The 19,123-nt window shown below is 38.7% G+C and overlaps 1 protein-coding gene across 7 annotated transcripts in view; it reads right to left on the bottom strand.

Annotated features, from left to right (window-relative positions):
• phactr3b (phosphatase and actin regulator 3b) overlaps positions 1-18,449 on the bottom strand; it is a 38,957-nt gene extending 20,508 nt beyond the window's left edge. For 6 of the 7 annotated variants that reach the window (XM_053652739.1, XM_053652740.1, XM_053652746.1 and 3 more), the window contains exons 1-8: positions 18,239-18,449; positions 13,590-13,751; positions 11,625-11,699; positions 9,689-9,838; positions 8,378-8,617; positions 7,914-8,112; positions 6,206-6,399; positions 4,817-4,970 (exon numbers count right to left, since the gene is read on the bottom strand). In XM_053652739.1, the coding sequence (XP_053508714.1) occupies positions 4,817-4,970; positions 6,206-6,399; positions 7,914-8,112; positions 8,378-8,617; positions 9,689-9,838; positions 11,625-11,699; positions 13,590-13,751; positions 18,239-18,413 (1,349 nt within the window). In that variant the 5' untranslated portion in view covers positions 18,414-18,449. Of the gene's footprint in view, positions 1-4,816; positions 4,971-6,205; positions 6,400-7,913; positions 8,113-8,377; positions 8,618-9,688; positions 9,839-11,624; positions 11,700-13,589; positions 13,752-14,317; positions 14,611-18,238 lie in introns of those variants that run through there. The other variant, XM_053652741.1, reaches the window with a different exon arrangement.
• Between the last annotated feature and the right edge of the window lie 674 nt (positions 18,450-19,123).

Below are 19,123 nucleotides of genomic sequence, written 5' to 3'. Positions count from 1 at the left end.
TATTGAGTCTGTCTGCTGAGTGAGTATGTTTAACACTTAGAGTAGAGGAAACACTGCACTGTTCTTTATTAGGCATGAAGGTGTGAAATGTTTCGGGGTGTGCTTCCAGGAAATCTCTCCCTCAGGTAATTCCTCAGGTGTGAAATTGCAAGTGAGCCTTATGTGATCAAATTTGCGAGATTTACCCCCCTGCTCTGAGCTGACACAGCCCCGCTTTCTTTCTGGTACCTTTCATTTTGCACTGGACCTACGAGGCTAATATAGCCATCAAATAATGATAGCTTATAGCTGCCAGTTTAGCATTATGCACACTGCTTGTCCAAAGACAGTTTTTTGGGTGGTTTCTGGCTCCTTATAATACACTTTCATGTATAAAATAAATAAATAAATAAACACAAAAACACTGTAGAGCTAAAAAAAAAGAAAGAAAGAAAGAAAAAAAAGAAGAAAAGGTTCAGAAGTATTGACACCTTTCACAAAAATGAGAAAGAAATACAATAATAATTCCATACAATTGCATGAACACTGATTTCAATATTATCTGCACTGTTACAATAAGTATTTGGGGTGCCCTGGAGGGAATAACAATTCCTCTAATGTCTAACAAAGCTGAACACACTTGTAGAACGATTTTTACAGACGTCCAAACTTCTGTCATGAGAACTAAGGTAAATAATGTCTCCTATAGTTTGAGTGGAAAATATCAATTGAATGTAATAGTTATTTTATACAATCATTTCGGCTCGTTTTTTTAATGAAAGGTGCCAATATTTCTGTACATCTGTACTGCTAAATTTGGATGAGTTTTAAGATAAGAAAATGATTTTGTTTTTTAGACATAAAGTCTGCACAATACTGAACAGGTAGCTATAACCTTCTTAGGCTGAGCTTATATATTATATTTGCTTTTTGACTACATAAAATGGCTGCCCTTCATATAATGCATACATTCTGTACATTAGAAAACACCATTGTACACATCAGTAGAGGTAAAACACGACGGTTCACGACCTCGAGAGCAGATGGAACATATTACGGCCATGCTCGAATCGTATTTTTAGTGTACCGTTCTTATTGCAGACACTTTCTGCATTTCTCTATAAAATCTATTTAACGTCGGAATTTAACAAACCTCTCATGTTCAAATTCGCCTAAAACCTTCGTTTTGTGTAATTCTCTCCTAGAGATTATAGATTAGTACACAGGAAATACTCATATATACTATAGGCAACAGACATTTCAGTAGACAGACCTTTTAATCCTTCACACGTGCAAAAGGACATATGTGTAGCCACGTCTAGTATATCTCTGTCTTGACTGGTGCGAAGTGTAAAGTTGTGTCTCACCTTCACTGCCGGTAACAGCTAAAACACAACTGGGGACGTGTTTATATAGCAAACCCCAAGGCTCATTATTTTCCTATAACAGCATGTCTCGAAGTGTTTTATTCCTCTTACACTACAGTGATTAAAGAGTGACGCGTCATACTTTTTTTTATCCATTTATAGTTACATTGAATGTTGTGAATCCAGTTAGAAACAAGTTAGTTTCTGTTATCACTTATGTTATAGCAGCTACAAACAATCGTTCCTTCACAAAGCTCAGAGCTCAGAGTACATGACGAGGCTGATTGGTTATACTGTACATATACGGCTGACTCTTCATATAAGGAACGAGCCATAAAGGTTATGCTGACTACATAAAACACTGACGAGGTGAGCAAAATACATTCTCCTACAACCCTCCATTCTGTTTAGCTCTGCATTTTTCTACTCATGCTGACTGAAATTCTCGGGTCGTCTCGGGTTATTTTTAGCCTGGGGCAATACTGACAGTGCAAATGCTCAATACTGCATTAAGCTGGACATTCACATAATTAAGGGCAAATCAGTTCAAACTGAGAGAATACAGCGGATGAAGGAGGTCACTTGCTCATTAGTAAATCTGTGGCAAACATACATTTGGGCGTGTCACAATACTGAAATGTTACGCAGTGTTTATAATAACGTTTAACAGTCGTTTAATAATGAACACACGGCATCATTTATCTACATGTGCCTTTTAGAATGTAAACAATTACAAAGGGATGACAGCAGAAATTCATCCATCCGTCGATTCATTTCCCATAATGCTTATCCTACACAGGGTCGTAGAGAACCTGGAGCCTATCCCAGAGAAACTGGGGGACACCCCTGGACAGGGTGCCAACCCAACCCAGGGTACAATCGCACACACATTCACACACTATGGACAATTTGGAAATGCCAATCAGGCTACAATGCATATCTTTTGACTGGGGATAAAACCAAAGTACCCGGAGGAAACCCCTGAAGCACTGGGAGAACATGCAAACTCCGCACTCAAAGGGTGGAGGTGGGATTTCATCCCCTAACCCAGGAGGTGCGAGGCAAAGGTGCTAACTACCAAGCAATAACTATGAAAATGGTAAAAATTAAAGGATGTATTATTCTTTACTTAATGAATTGTGAGATTTTAGATTTTCAGGTACTTTGAATATGGTGCAAACATTGTGTTTTAACAACTACATTTATTCACAAGGAACCATATACAAGTAATTGTGGAATCTAACAATTAATCATGATCGTCTGAAATACCTGAATTTCTGCAAATATGTAACAGTGACAGAGCCTACATATGGCCTAGTTTGTCATAAATGGATAGCTCATGGTCATGTGACATGGTGAGTGCAGTGAGCATGTGACGTGCAATAGCTTGTGGGTGTCGCAGTCCAGCGCCTTATCAGCGCGACCATGACATAATTATGAGCATTCCCATTAAGAAAATATAGACGTCTATATATATATGCTTATAAACGTATAAATAATTGATCATTTCTCTAGTCTCCATTTTTTAAAAGATATTTAACAAAGAATCCTAATAACTGTTGATGTGGAAAAGTTTTCTTTAACATTTACGGAAGGAGACTCCAGTGTCAGTTCTTTGTAACAGTTTGTAAGTTTTCCGATATGGGAAAGTCTTCAGGACAGAGGAGTTTACACTTTGCAGTTTCTCAGTAGCATGTCAAGCTGTGTTGTTGTTTTGTTTTTTGTTTTGTTTTGTCTTATTAACTACATGAGAGAGAGAAGAAAAGAGAGCGTGGTAAAAAGAAAGACCATTTCGGGCTGCTATAATGTACGTGATGACAGGAACTGATTTGTTTCATGGACGTTCCACAACATTAAACGCAACTACAATTGGATAAAAAGTGTGATAATTCGGATAAAATTGTTTGCAAAGAGCTGTGGTATAAAATGGATGAAACACCTTGTTTCTTTTATTCTTTACGTAATACTCAAGTAAACTACAACTCCGCTAAAATAAGACTTCAGTGCACTTTCTACTTTCTGTCAAAAACAAAATGACGCACTATAATTTTGTTGATCAAAAAAAATAAGCGGAACACTACATCCAATTTACCTGTGAAAATTAACACTGTTAAAATGGCCATACATAGCCTATACATAGGTTGATTAATTGAATCGTTGTGCTCTGAAACGTGCTACTGACTGCCAATTACCACTGATTTTCGTTTTACTTCAACAACACTCTCTTAAGTGCTAAATTATGAAGTGGCACAAACTGGACAGGGCGTCGAGGACGGCACTCGCGGACTGATGTTCTCACTGTGAGCGTCGCTTATTTAAATACAAAGCCGGAGTGTGCTGTCTGAAACAAAACCTGCTGAAAAGGTGTGAAGGCATGTGGGCAGGATGAATATTAATCACACACAAACGCAGATGTCCCCAAGTTTAAATCTGACAATAAAGGAAATATTTCAATGTAATATTAAGCTAGGTGTTTGGCTAGGATGCTTTATTATACAGATTGCTTTATTATACAGATTACAGATTATACAAGGTTGCCAGATTGTCAGCTTTGCTAAATTGCACTATTTTCTTTGAGGAAATCAGAAATGGTCAGCAGTAACTGGGTAAAGATTCCAACAGACCAAGGGTAACACGCAACATGATGCTACCACCACCATGCTTCACTGTGAGGATGGTGTTTTCAGCATTATGAGCAGTGTTGGGTTTCTGCCAAATGTCGCACTTTTTATTTTAATTGGTCTTAATTTTGGTCTGCTCAAACTAGAGAACCTTTCCTGAGTATCCAACCTGTCTTTATGGCAAGCAGAAATAATTTAGGGGGTTCACACCAGTAATTGGGAATGAATACTTGTGCAATATAGAACAAGTTACTAAAAAAATATAGAAAAGTTTAAGGGATGTAAATACACTGTGTTTGAGATTGGTTATAAGCCTATAGCTCCACCTACTGGAAACAAGATGACCTGCGACTCATAAGGTCAAGAAAGAACTTTATCAGACAGTTTAGAGTGCAATTATAATCTGTCGTTCAGTTTTAATATTGATGAGAAATAATCACCTTAAACCCATGATACAGTTAAATAAGCAAACATAAATCATAGTATTAAATCATGTAAGACTTACAGCCAGCCTTGTTTTTTGATGAACCTACACAAATCTGGATTTGACACAAATAACCAGGCCTCGTGTCATGGCAGAACGGCACGCGTTAGTGTTGTCACGTGCACTGAAAGCTCGGATACGTTGTTGTTGCCAAATCATCTGTCACACCCACACACACACATACTCACAAGCTTTTCACAAATGGCGGTCAATTGGAGAGCAGCAAGGCCGAAATGGAAATGAAATAACAAACCCAATGACACTGCGGCGAGCGGGAGAGAGGCAGGGAGAGGGAGAGGGAAAGAGACAGAAAGAGGGAGAGAGGGCGAGAGAGAGAGAGGAGAGATAGAGGACAGCTCACTCACTTGGCCAGTTTCATTTCTATCTGCTGCCGGATCTCCTGACGCTCCTGGTCACTGCGCATCGGGAAGATGTTCCTGTCCTCCAGCTCCTGTTTGCTGGGTCGGTTACGCAGCTTTACTGCCAGCAGCTCTTTCCTTATCCGCCGTGGTAGTGTCCCTGCCAAACATACGCACACACACACACATATGAAAAAGAGCTGAAAGGATATCACTCCCCTTCAAATTTGCAAAATTGCTCTTTACAGAAAAAAACAAAAAAACCTTTTAAACACTCAGTATGAAGCCTTGGCACTGCAAGGTAGGTTATTATGCATTCTGCATAGATTAAAATGTGCATAACTTCAAATTAAATTCTATTCATTTATGGATGATTAATGCGGATAATGCAGATATCCCAGGGCTGGGTGATATGACAATATGATATCAATACTGGGTTAAATTAGATCACAGCACATCATGATATCTTTCTCTAAAACCTTTCATTTAAAAAAAAATTATTAATTACAAACTGAATGGAAGCAACAAATATGAAGTTGACTCCTGATGTGATTTTGCAGTAAAATCTTTCACGGATTTTTCAGTGATAAATATTTATGTATTCATTTATGCATAAAATGTCGTTGTGGAGCGTGGGTGTGCTCGAGCGCCGGTACGTGAATGGAGGGTGGAGCCAGAGAAGGTGAGTGGTAAGGAAGGCACACCTGTGTGGAATTCTCTTAGTGGATGTTCTGTGTTGCAGTGACACAAGGCAAGAAGTTAAGAGGGAGAGAGAGCAATCAGCACGGAGCCGTGTGTGTGTGTGTGTGTGTGTGTGTATCCGCCTTCCTCATTTATGCCCGAACTTTGGAAGATTGCTACAGTCTTTTTTCTTTTTTCTAACTATAAAAAATAAATGTAATGTAAAAAAAAGCATTTTGTCAACATAAAAAGAATCAACAAACAGGTTTTTATCAATAAAAAAAATGCAATACTACTGCAGTGCTGGTTTGTCAGCGATATCGTGGTACATATCGTGTAATGCCTTTGAGAATATGATATTTTTGTCATATTGCCCCTATATAATACCCTCAAGTTAAACCCTTTCCCTCAGGGATCAATAAATCAAACTCTTTTGAAGAGATATTTTAGAACTCAATACCACGTCCAGTGTCATTTAAAACCAGTTTAGCAGTGGTGATACACCTAATATAAAATGCTAAGGAAAATAGTCCACTCATATATTTTTAATAGAGAATGCAACAGCGCTGAGGTATAACTTATACAGTACATCTCCTACTTTTTTAAGATGTGAAAACCGTGACATCTAAACATCTAAATCTAAGTCTGATATAAACAGCTTTAGGGGTGACATCACTGACACCATGCAGTAATCGCGGTGCTGGCGGTATGTACCCGAGATCACAGATTCGTTCCAGCTGTCCTGATCGCTGTAGTACTCGTCCAGACCCATGTTCTCTTTATTTTCCTCCGCTTCCTTCTTGCTCCCCACCTCTCCTCCCTGTTGCTCACTCTCCATGCTGGAGGTGCGAGACACGTGACCATCCGAGCGGCGCTTCGGCGAACAGCGCACCTCTTTACTATTAAAACTGTCAAAATATCAACAAATAAACATGCACATATGTCCATAAATCAAATCTCCACCTACAGTATGAGACAATGCGATGTCTTAACAGGCTAAATGTATGTGGCGTGTTGTTCTTTAATAAAGCGGAAAAAACCTTAATTGTTAGCAAACTGCTGTGATATTAATGGAATAAAACACTTCAGGATGGTTTATGCCTTGTGATTTTATTCCTATAATTATTTTATACAAAGGATGCCCCCTACGCAACCTGATTGGTTTGCCTGTGTGGACTAATTTGCCAGAAATTTTAAATGTCAAGGCAATTCCTAGTAGAAATTGTATAAAAAGTATATTTGCTTGTGTTTGGTCCTCACTGTATCCACTACTAAATTTCTTTTTCTAGCCACTTTATAACCTGGCAGCTAGGTGAAATGACACAAGTATGACTTGCTTGTGTTTTCTATTACAGCAAGGAAGAAATGGGGGGGTCAAGCATTCTTCAAATTAAGCAGATTTCAAACCCTAAAATTATAATATTCAAGCATGAAATATGTAAATAGTTATTTCTTTCATTACCAGGGTTGCCAGAGTTGCCTTTTTTTTTTTTTTTTTTTTTTTTACACCTAATTAGGCTAGATTGGCAGGTGGTTTATAAGCAGTCTGTGGCTGCCAAGACCTTGTTTTAGACTAAATCTAATCAATTTCTGCAAACATAGGTTATGGCAAATAAAGGGAAAGTATAAGTGCAGACAGTGTGTCTATGATGAACAGAACTATTTCTGCTGTAACATATTTGCAGACATGGTAAAATCATAAATGCGTGCACACCACAGTGAACTTGTTTCCCACTCAGTGTCTGAGGAAAAAAGAAAAAAATCTGTCCCCAATTCTGGAATTTTTGGGAAATGTTCAGGTTTTTTTGGGGCGGTGTTTACAAACTAGTTTGGCTGCGTCCGAAACCACATACTTACCTACTATATAGTAGGCGAAAAGCAGTATGCCAGAGGGGTAGTATGTCCGAATTCTAAGTATGCGAGAAAAAGTAGGTGATAAATACCCGGATGTTGAACTTCTTCCGGCGAGTCAAAAAATAACACATTGCAACGGGGCGAGGTCAGAAAAAACAACGCGGAAGATAGAGTCGGCTCTTTTAAAGTACTAAACCTTGCTAAAACAGGACTTGTTTAACAATAGTCAAATAAACTTGTTTAAGATTTTTGTGTTTATGATGACGTCGAAGATCACATGACAACGCTAACATGGTGGATGTAGTATGTCCAGGATTGTAGTTATAATACACACACGTACTGATTAGCATGTACTGTTTCAATGGCAATGCAGTACATACAGTCATAGGATGCGATTTCGGACGCAGCCTTGGTCTAGAAATTTTGCTGAAATCTGGTAACCCTACTCATAACGTGTCTTTTTATCCAACCATATTCAAGATCCTGATATTCCATTCAAAAGAAAAAAATTATATTGTGCAGTTCTACCGACTTTCACTACGTGTTTTGACGTTCTGTAAATCCTCACCTGTCCTGCTGGTGTTTGGTGGCAAGTGCTCGGTGCAGTTCCTCGATGATGCAGGTAGGGGGCAACAGCAGATGCATGTTGCCCAGGTGTGGTGAGCCTGTAGGGGTGGATATCCGGCCCCTCAGTGTGTCTTTGGGAAGAGTGAAGTTCCTGGGAAGGGTGGCTGGAGCCGGACGTGTCTGGTGTGTCGGGTGTGAACCTGCGTGATGGGGAAACAGACCTTTTACTGTAACGTTGTGGGAGAAAGTTCTAGTAGCAGAAACTCAAGAAATAACTTCAAATTTATTTTCATAGCCATGTGTTCTTAACACACCCCAGTCGACATTCCTTCCCCTTATTTTAGTTGAACTGTCTCCACTAGCAGCATCCAGTACTAGTACAGGTTAACCTTTAAACTAAAAAGTATTAAATGTTTACATTTCAGATTATGCTTTCATTTTAATTAATAGTCATGTGGTACTGACTGTCCAGACTCCCCAGTCTGGGCAGGAGCTTTGCTGGCACTCTGGGAGGAGGAGTGCGCACTTCTCTTAGCGCTGGCTGTGCTTTCAACTCCTCCACACTGCGGGCAAGCTCCACAAGAGGAACGCTGTCGTTGATAGATGGTACAGGCGCTGAAACCTCTTCCTCCTCTTCTTCTTCCTCCTCCTCTTCGTTGTGGCTGTTCTCCTCCGCTGTCTCAGTGTATTCTGTGGCATCTTGTACTGTAAACAGAAACGAGGACTGATTTTAGGATTCTCTGGTTTTTGTCGCCACCTAGTGGGACATTGAAGCTGCACATGTAAGCTTTTCGCGCACAAAATGTTATTTCAAACTTCACAGATTTTCCCTGATTTGAATGTAAATTGCTAATTTTACAAAGAACATACGCTTATTGCAGTATACTACAGTATGTTCCCTGGAAATTGAATAGCAGGACTTGTCCTGAAGTAGGCTACACACTATAGAAATTCACCAACATACAATATTCACTGACATTTTTATATAAATACACCCTTGTAGTGCGCTTACATCATGACAGACTTACAGTAAAAACATAATGAACCATGAATTTTGTAAAAGCTCTTAGTCAACATTGTCTAATGCCACCATATTATAAATATGCACAAAGAGGGCCATGATTTGAGATAAAATTATGAAAATGTTCTTTTCTTTTATTCCCCAATATATTCTAGTTAAAATCGCATAATAAGAAAGGAATAAAAACCGTGTGCTGGGCATGTGCTGTTATAGGAAAATAATCAACAGGGTGGTGTGATGCATTATAAGACGATGTCACTATTACCACCCCAAATTGGTGGGTTTTTTCACTATCTTGAAGTTAATAAGACAAAAAAGGAAACTTTTACAGAGAATCTGAAAACTCAGAAAGTGACAACTTTACCTCTGACTTTTACAAAGTGTTGACACTGGAGACTCCTTCCATAAATGTTAACTAATTTCATGTAGCACATCTGCCACCCAAACCCCTGTGAATGAGTTGTTACTATAGAAACAATAATGTATTAGAACGAGTGCATTTATAAAAATATATATTTGCAGCTATCAGAGCTGCTGTTATAGAAAATTTATCAACACATTCTGACCAATCAGATTCGAGAATTCGACAGCGTTGTGAGTTAATGTATCTATCGAAAAGACTTTAAGGTGGTGTGTGCATTTCCATAGAATCAGTTCCAAGCTGTAATCTCATAATTACCATAATTCCAACATGACGCGCACGCACTATAAGAGCCCCATGATGTTCTTAACATCCCGGTCTACACTAATCTTGCCTGAGGAAGGATTGTCCTCATCTGACCCCAGGTCCTCTGTGTTGCTGGCCAGCGGTGCCATGGCCTCTTCCTCTCTCTCCTCGCAGTCTGAATATTCCTGAGTCGACATCTCTGGTTCTTCTGAGTTGCCCCCACATGCCAGGCCAGAACCTAAAACACAGCCACAGAGAGGAATCTAAACACAACAGGTTTAGATAAACTAAACAGCCATTTTAATTAAAAATAAAAACAAAAATAAACGTAGACAAGTAAAAGTATCTTAAAATACATTTTTTACACTTTTATCGCTATAAAAATCAGAAGCAGTCTGATTGCTAAAAATTGCTAGCAAGCTAGCTAACATTGGGATAACTCATATATTGTGTAAACAGTAGTAAAGTTAAATAGTACGCTGGTTAACATTAGAATAACTCATATATTGTGTAAAGCAGTATTAAAGTTCAATAGTACACTAGTTAACCTTAGAATAACTCATATATTGTGTAAAGCAGTAGCAAAGTTCAATAGTACGCTAGTTAACATTAAACTAGCTGTTAAATTGTCTAAACCAGTTGCCAAAGCTCACTAGCAGGCTAGCTAACATTAGGTAAAATGCTATATATTTTCACAAATGTTAGCTATTTAGGCAAAATGTTGTTCTGTTAAAAACATTTCTAAAAGGTTTGCTAACATTAGGCTTGGTATATTGTATTACACTCTATGCTGTGTGAACCAGTACACAAGGTGGCTAGCAAAATAGCAAAACAGACTCCCAGTTTAATTAATTTGAAAATTAAAAGCATTTACTATAGTCTTGGTGGCTTTTTAAAAGAAAGAAAGAAAGAAAGAAAGAAAGAAAGAAATGATTAGCTTGCATTAATTAAAAACAGACACTATGGATCCACCACATTTCATATATCATAAGGAATTTTGCTATCACAGTGCTCAGCAAAATAATTGCAATGACATTTTTTATCTCTATCATGAATGTTTTAAAATATTCCAATAGATTTTTCAATAGAAATCATTATGTTTGCCTTTTAAGCAGTTTAGGAAATGAACATATTTTGAGTTTTGGATGTTTTTTGGGATCCTTTTATTTTACAAACTTGACAATCCTTATTTCCCCTAACCTCTTTAATAGGAACACCTGCACAACTGCTCATTCATGAAATTAACCAATTATCCAATCATGTGGCAGCAGTACAATGGATAAAATCATAGTTACAGGTCAAGAGCTTCAGTTAATGTTCACATCAAACATCAGGATGGGGAAAAAGAGTGATCTCAGTGACTTTGACTGGGGTATGTCTGTTGGTGCCAGAGAATTTAAGATCTTCTGTGAGTTTCACACATTACAATCTCTAGAGTTTAGACAGAATGTTGGTTTTTAAAAAATCCAGATCGCAGCACTTCTGTGGACTGGTAGAAGCTGACAGGAAGCCTACGGTAACTCAAATAACCACGCTTTACAACCATGATAAGCAGAAAAGCATCTCAGAATGCACCTCAGAATCTAGCAAACCTTGAGGCGGATGGACTACAATAGCAGAAGGCCACACTGGGTTATACTCTTGTCAGACACAAACAGGAATGTGATGCTACACTGGGTAGTGACTCACCCAAACTGAAGATCGGAAAAAGATCAGGCGATGTTTGCATGATTGAGCAGGTTTTCCTATTAAAGTGGCCAGTGAGTGTATATTTTTATTATTTGCTAGTCTTTACAAAATCCATAAAAATCAGTAGCTGTATTATTCACACAGAAACATCAGTATGGATTCTGTGATAAATGATGCCTCCAAACTCTGCTGCTGCTGTCATCACTTTTTGATAAAGGTGTAATGACTCCCTCAGTGGTTGTACAGTGTGAAACGAGTTGGCTCGGGTTCGCTGTATAACAGCGGAGAGTGATGGGCACGGCTGGAGCTGTGAGGATGAGAACGCTGTTTCTCACCTGTGCCCATCTCTGCTTCGTTCTTCCTCACCAGTTCACCGCGGCTCTGCCGTCCTGAAACTTTCCTTTCCAAGCCTGCAGGGGGCAGCACATACATAGCTGTTGTACAATTATTGTAATTGGGGTTTTTATACTGTACACCTCACTATCACAGCTGGGTTGAAAAACAGTCCACCAACCAAAAATCTCCATTTAAAAACTGACACTGGTGACAGTTAGACCATTAATAGCCAGTGTACATGGAAAATGATGAGCTTTTGTCTGTAACTCAGCAATATGTAAGGAATAAAACACTCAGGGATGTGCTGTTGTACGAAACACCACTAATATTGGCAACCTTGGTAAATATGAGTAAAGAAGGCTGTGAAAAATTGTCTTTATTGTTTAGCCTTTTGATCTTTTGTTCAAAATTTTCATTAAAAAATACTCTGCTCTTATGGATATCAAACAATTGAAAACAAAACAGGTTTATAAAAAAAATCTTTGTTAAATATAGGTGTGCAACAATTATTGGCACCCCTATGAATTCATATGAGAAAAATATATTTGAAGTATATTCCCACTGATATTTTACTTTTTTTAGTACACCTGGGTGACTAGGAACAGGAAGTTGTTCAACCATGACTTCCTGATTCACAGGGGTAAAAATATTAGGTAACACAAAGGCCAAATTCCCTTAGTCATTCATAACAATGGGTAAGACCAAGGAATATAGCTGTGATGTGCGGCAAAAGGTTGTTGAGCTTCACAAAATGGGACGTGGCTATAAGAAAATAGCACAAGCACTGAAAATGTCCATTTCCACCATCAGAGCAATAATTAAGAAGTTCCAGTCAACTGGAAATGTTATGAATCAACCTGGAATTGGACGTGTGTCTATATCGTCTCAATGCACTGTGAAGAGGATGGTTCGAGTGGCCAAAAAATCTCCAAGGATCACAGCTTGAGAACTACAGAAGTTAGTTGCATCTTGGGGTCAGAAAGTCTCCAAAACTACAATCCGAAGTCACCTACATCACCACAAGTTTTTTGGAAGGGTTTCAAGAAAAAAGCCTCTACTCTCATCCAAAAACAAACTCAAGTATCTTCAGTTTGCCAGACACTACTGGATCGGGTTCTATGGTCAGATGAAACCAAAATAGAGCTTTTTGGTAAACACCAGAGGTGGTTTTGGCGCACACAGAGAGGTAGTCATATGGAAAAGTACCTCATGCCCACGGTTAAATATGGTGGTGGCTCTTTAATGTTTTGGGACTGTTTTTCTGCCAGAGGACCTGGACATTTTGTTAGGATACATGGCATCATGGACTCTATGAAATATCAACAGATATTAAATGAAAACCAGACTGTCTCTGCCAGAAAGCTTCAAATAGGCCGTGGCTGGATGTTTCAGCAGGACAATGATCCAAAACACATCAAAATCAACCAAAAATGGTTTAATGACCACAAAATCAAGGTTCTGCCATGGCCATCCCAGTCCCCTGACCTGAAACCCATAGAAAACCTGTGGGGCGAACTGAAGAGGAGAGTCCACCAGCATGGACCTCGAAATTTGAAGGATTTGGAGAGATTCTGTATGGAGGAACGATCTCAGATCCCTCGCCATGTATTCTCCAACCTCATCAGGCATTATAGGAGAAGACTCTAAGCTCTAATCTTGGCAAAGGGAGGTAGCACAAAGTATTCACTAAAAGGGTGCCAATAATTTTTGTACACCAATATTTAACAATTTTTCTTTTTTTTTTATAAACCTGTGTTTTGTTTGCAATTGTTTGATATCCATGAGAGCAGAGTATCCCAAAATTCGTGGATGGAAACATAGCGAGTGTCACTGCTGTACTGAGAATGAACCCCCACCCAGAATAACATTTATATCTGCTCAGCGGTTGTCCTTTTCCATTTGCATCTTGATGGCTGGTGAACCTGATAAAAACAAGTGTAGCGTCTCCATTGATCTGCCCTCACCCGCTGAGCCTTGCCTCAACTTCTCATTTTTCTTTTTCCTCCACTTCCAGGGTTTGAAGATGCGCCCAAGGCTGGCCAGCTTGCTGTTGCGGCGGATGGGTGGAGTACGGACCCCCGTCACCAAACAACCAGAGTGAAGCGTTCTCGGCTGCTCCATGACATCTACAACAAAGAGTGAAAAGAGAACGGGAAAGGCACATGATCATGAGTGGTGAGCAATGTTTTTTTTTTTTTAAAAGCAGGCGTTAATTAAATATCAGGATGCCTGAGTGAGAAATGCTCTACTATGAGGACAGCACATCTGGGTCTTCTCCCTGAGAAGAGATTTGCTGTAATTAAGCATCAGACTTAAATGAGTCCTTCAGTTATATTACTGGAGAAAAAAACAAACAGTTAGCACACAGACTGCTTAATTGGAATAAAAAAAAGGCAACTTTAGCAGCCCGAGAGACAGATGCAGATGGAGACACAGAGCAGGACACTGAACGCAGCATCACATGACCTCACATACCAGAGTAAAATCCTTCTATTCCTTAAATTACCCACGGAAATCAAATCAGCTTTAGGTATGTGCCAGTAATCAGTTGTTCCAGGGGTTCTCGACCTCGTAAACAAACGTGTACAGAGACGTGAAGACAGCACCGTTATTATTTTATAAGTCAAACTCAATTCCTTCATCTCTCTCGCTAGACGTCCAGACTGCAAGCTTTCTCATATCAATCCCAAACCTCGTGTGCCAATCCGGAATACCGGGAATACTCTTGTGAGCCTCCAAGACGGATCCGAGACAGAGCCTACGGAATGAGCAGCACCACAGGAGCCGAGTTAAGTGGAGAGAAGTGAGATGGGGAGGGGGGTGGTATGGGGGGAATTAGCTCTTCAGCGCCGCTGCTGCACGATGAGGAACGGCAGCTCAGACAGAAATAGTCTCTCCCACACAGTCTGACTGAGACAGAGAGCTGACGCTTCGGGAACACAGCAGATGAGCTGTGGGCTGCGCCAAGTGCCGACAGTTCTATCTCTGTCTCTGGCTTTGCATTATAATGTCACACCTACTGGCTCATGGAGACAAAAACAACACCTGTTTGGATCTAATGAGAGGCTGGAATATAACAACAGAAATTATAAGGCATTTAATCAGTGAGAAATTGTGCTGCGGAAAGTCCTAATTGTCCAGGGAAGCATTACTGAAAGTTGCTAGTGCTAGAGTCAGGCTGGTATTAAGCATCTATTAATACCAATCATTTTGAATCTTTACAAATAATGATGGAAAAATTCAAATCACCTAAGAACATCTCTACACCTTGATCCTTGTTAAAAATGCCAGCACTTATGAATATACTTAATTATGCAAATTAGAAACACCCACAAACATCCTCCTGTCATCCCTAATCACCTAATATGACTAACAGTTTTGTCTTATTAACTGTAACGAGAGAGAAAAAAACAGAGAGGTTGATGGAACGACTGTTTATAACTGCTATAACAGGAACTAACTTGTTTTGTGCACGTTCCACAATATAAAACGTAACTACAAATGGATAAAAAAAGTATGATGTCATTTTTGGCAGATTACTGTGGTATAAGAGGAATAAAACAAATTTTCCTCAAACGATGTTCTGTTATAGGAAAATAATAAACTGCAGCATGGTAACAGGAACGCCGGTTCATCACACCGACCCAACGTTGATCATTTTCCTATGGTAGCATTCCTTACTTATGGAAGCAATGAAAAAATAAGCTTCAAATGTAAAAAATGTAACTTAAAAAATTAGGTTTTTTAGGCTCATTCCGAAGCCCAAGATTAGTCTGAATAGAGTGGGAACTGATCTATAACTCTGTAGCAAGACTGCATTACCTCCAGCATGCCACCAGTAAAGGTGCAAGCATCAGCATTAGCAATTAATGTGTTTTTCTCCTCTTAAGGACCCTCTTCTCACCTACATAGCTACAGCTCATCCAGCCAATCCTGTTCAAATCATCCCGGCCAGCCGAGACTGACCCACATTCAACCAAAAACATGGGAAAACATGCTTCACGGAGCACAACTCAACATTGCTAATTGATTTGCTGGGACGACTGGAAATGTCACACTCTGAATATGCATGATGAATGTAGTCATTTCCGATGCTGTGATATTTAAAGTGCATCACGAAACAAACAGAAGCATGTTTACTGCTGGTCTTTCCCATGAAGAAGCCTCTGTGAAACGCTGCTTGATTGGATTTCATTTGAACTCGGACACAAATGACATATTACACTCGTTTTTCTGATGGAGGGTGGACACACTTGGATTCAAGCTATTAAAAGCGTGCGAATCAAGCCCGCAGTCTAAAGCAGAAAAATAAATAAATAAATGTTAAAAATCCAGGTCAAGCCTTTTAACCGCAGCAGCCCGGGTCAGAGTTGCGTTGCCGTGGCAACCACTCTGGATGCTGCAGAAAAGCCCCTTGAAGGCACAAAAGCATGAGGGGATGATGGGGGAGAGTAGGGGGTTGCTGGGTGGACAGAGAGGCTGTTGCCACGCAGAGTGACAAGGAAGGCCCATGCAGCCAATCAGATGCCTGGAAGTCAGGCATACCTCTATTTTTAATCCGTGCATGGTCAGGGATGTTGGTTTGGAAGATGTGTAGACATAAAGAATAGTGCTTCAGTGTTAGTGACAGATATAAATAACATTTCTTTTAAGATACTAATAATATTTAGTGTAAGGGTTGCGATATTCTGAAATATTGATACACATGATTAATCTGAAATATTAATACCCATGAAAACACTCATCTGGTCAAGCACACAATAAATAAGATACAATATATAGAGAAATTCAGGCCTGGCATTGCTCTGAACCTGAGCTGATGATGTCTGAAGGTTTATTCTTACAATACACTACATAAAATTACCTTCACCAACTTTATTTTATTCGGAAATGTGTTATATGGTCATAAACTGTACGTATGTACATGATCATGGGATTATATGCTGTATATTCACATATTTGTGTGGGGGGGGGGGGGGGCGGACCTTAAGTACAGTTACTTGCCTTGCATTTTTATTCTGTTGATGAGTTGATGTCTGTCATATTGTTTATGCTAAATGCAATCAAAAGTGCCGTTATAAAAGTCTTATCAAAGAATTGAAACTGACAACACCCATATTAATGACTGGCCAATAACCAATCAATCAATAAATCAATCAATCAAAAGAAAAAAGAAAAATCAACCACTGAACCATCACATGAACTAGTAGATATGTTTGTATATGCTGATATAGCCTAGCATTTGTATGGGATAAAAGTGAAATCCATATATTGCACAATATATCATATAATGGAATTTCTTGTACGGCCACATATTACTTTAAATATCATTGGAGACGAAGCTGAACGTCACAGAGAAGCTCAAAAAACCCAAATAATAACCAAGTGCCACTCTCACTCACTATCAGTAACAGTTTATCCTGGTCAGGACTGAGGAACACTAGGCGTGAGGCAGGAATACACAGAGTCCGTCACAGAGTACCATGCACACACACATTCACATCTATGGGGCAATTTTTCTTAACCAATCCACTTACCAGCATGTTTCTGGAAAGTGTGATCTGATCATTACATGTGAGGTATTTTAGCTAGCTACAGTCGCTTAGCACATGAAAGCTACTACTAAAAGTTTCCAAGTACCACAGTGTCATCCTCAAATAATTTGCACATTGGACATGATTGGTCTAAAGCCACTGCACCTATTTTGTGACATCACAAAATGAGCTCATATAAATAACCACCTGAATTAATTTTCTTTATATCACAGTGCTGTTGAATTCTCGAATCTGATTGGTCAGAAGGTGTTGCTTGGTCTAAAGTTTCTTGTTACATGACAAGATGTATTTTTTTATTAACTGTAAAAAGCGAGAAAAAAGAGAGTTTGACGGAATGACGGTTTATAGCTGCTCGAACGTAATTGATAACAGGATCTAACTTGCTTTATGGACCTTCCACAATATTAAATGTAACTATAAACAATTATTAGCAAATTGCTGTGGAATAAGAGGAATTAAGCACATTTTCCTCAAACAATGTTCTATTACAACTTCAGTCTAGTAACAGTAATGCCAGTTCATCACAGCACCCCAACGTTGATATTTTCCTACAACATCATTCCTGTTATACAGAACTCTCCATTAATATTGGCACCCTTGGTAAATATGAGCAAAGACAGCTGTGCCAAATTGTCTATATTGTTTAATCTTTTGATCTTTTGTTTAAAAAATTCACAAAAATACTCTGGTCTCATGGATATCAAACAATTGCAAACACAAGACAGGTTTATAAAAAATATATATATTTATTAAATATAAATATAGGTTAATTATAAGTGTGCCAGAATATACTGTATATCTACACAGACTAAATAAATAAGCCTAAACATACACTCAAAACATTCCATACAGACAACACCCTTACAATATGAATAAATAACCAAACTCAACGTCAAATATACGCAAACATATCGTCAGAATAAATGCTCATAATGCAAAAAAAAACAAACAAAAAAAACTCACGTGCCATTTGCATTTTCGTCTCGTGCGTATTAAAGCACTTAATTTAATGAACAAACTTTTCTTACTAATCCATGAAAAGTCATTTTTAGACTCACCATGCTCGGTTCGTCCCTGCCACAGGGCACTAGAAGACGCTAGGTTTGGCAAAAAATAATAAATAAATAGATAGATATTCTGCTGCACAGGAGGAAAATATCTCTCCTTCTTCCCTCCCTCTGCTTCACGCGCACTAGTGTGACGGACGAGTGTTGAACGAATCGGTTCCTTCATCGAATGATTCTTTGAAGCGAGTCAGACGAATCGATTCTCACGCCCAAAATAACCCAAGCATTTGGATAATCCAAGCAACTTTTTTTCATTCTTGTGTATTGAAGTAGACCAAGTAACCTTTTTTTTAACCAGTTCTTGTATGAGATGATTTTATAAGTTAATTCTTGCAGTTACTTTTATTTGCATTGTGTGATAAATAAATAAATAAATAAATAAGAGGTACGATTTGTTACAAATGTCCTCATGTAAAATGGCCAGCTGTAAGACTTATTTGTAGATTATTCTATAGTGAAATTGATTACTGGCATAAAATTCAAACCTTTAAAACAAATTTCTACTGCTGAATTCTCGAATCTGATTGGTCAGAAGATGCTGATTAATTTTCCAACTGCAAGGCAAATTAGAGGTTTATATAAATGTGCTCATTCTAATACCTTATCATTTCTACAGTGACTAACTTGTATGATGGAGACTCCTTTACATTTACATTTACATATATGGCATTTGGCAAGAAAGTATGTATTTTTATGATAGGGTGAAGTTTATGTTTATTTTACATTTATGGAAGGTGTCTCCAGTGTCAGCTCGTCAGAGATAAAGTCAGAGATAAAGCCTTAACTTCAAGTTTTCAGACACAGGAAGTCTTCAAGACAGAAGAGTTTGGATTTTGTGGTTTCTTTGTAACATGACAGGGTGCATTGATTTTTTTT

This window comes from Ictalurus furcatus, chromosome 21 (genome assembly GCF_023375685.1).
Source record: "Ictalurus furcatus strain D&B chromosome 21, Billie_1.0, whole genome shotgun sequence".
Taxonomy (NCBI): Eukaryota; Metazoa; Chordata; class Actinopteri; order Siluriformes; family Ictaluridae; genus Ictalurus; species Ictalurus furcatus.
This window is presented reverse-complemented; position numbering and strand designations above follow the sequence as displayed.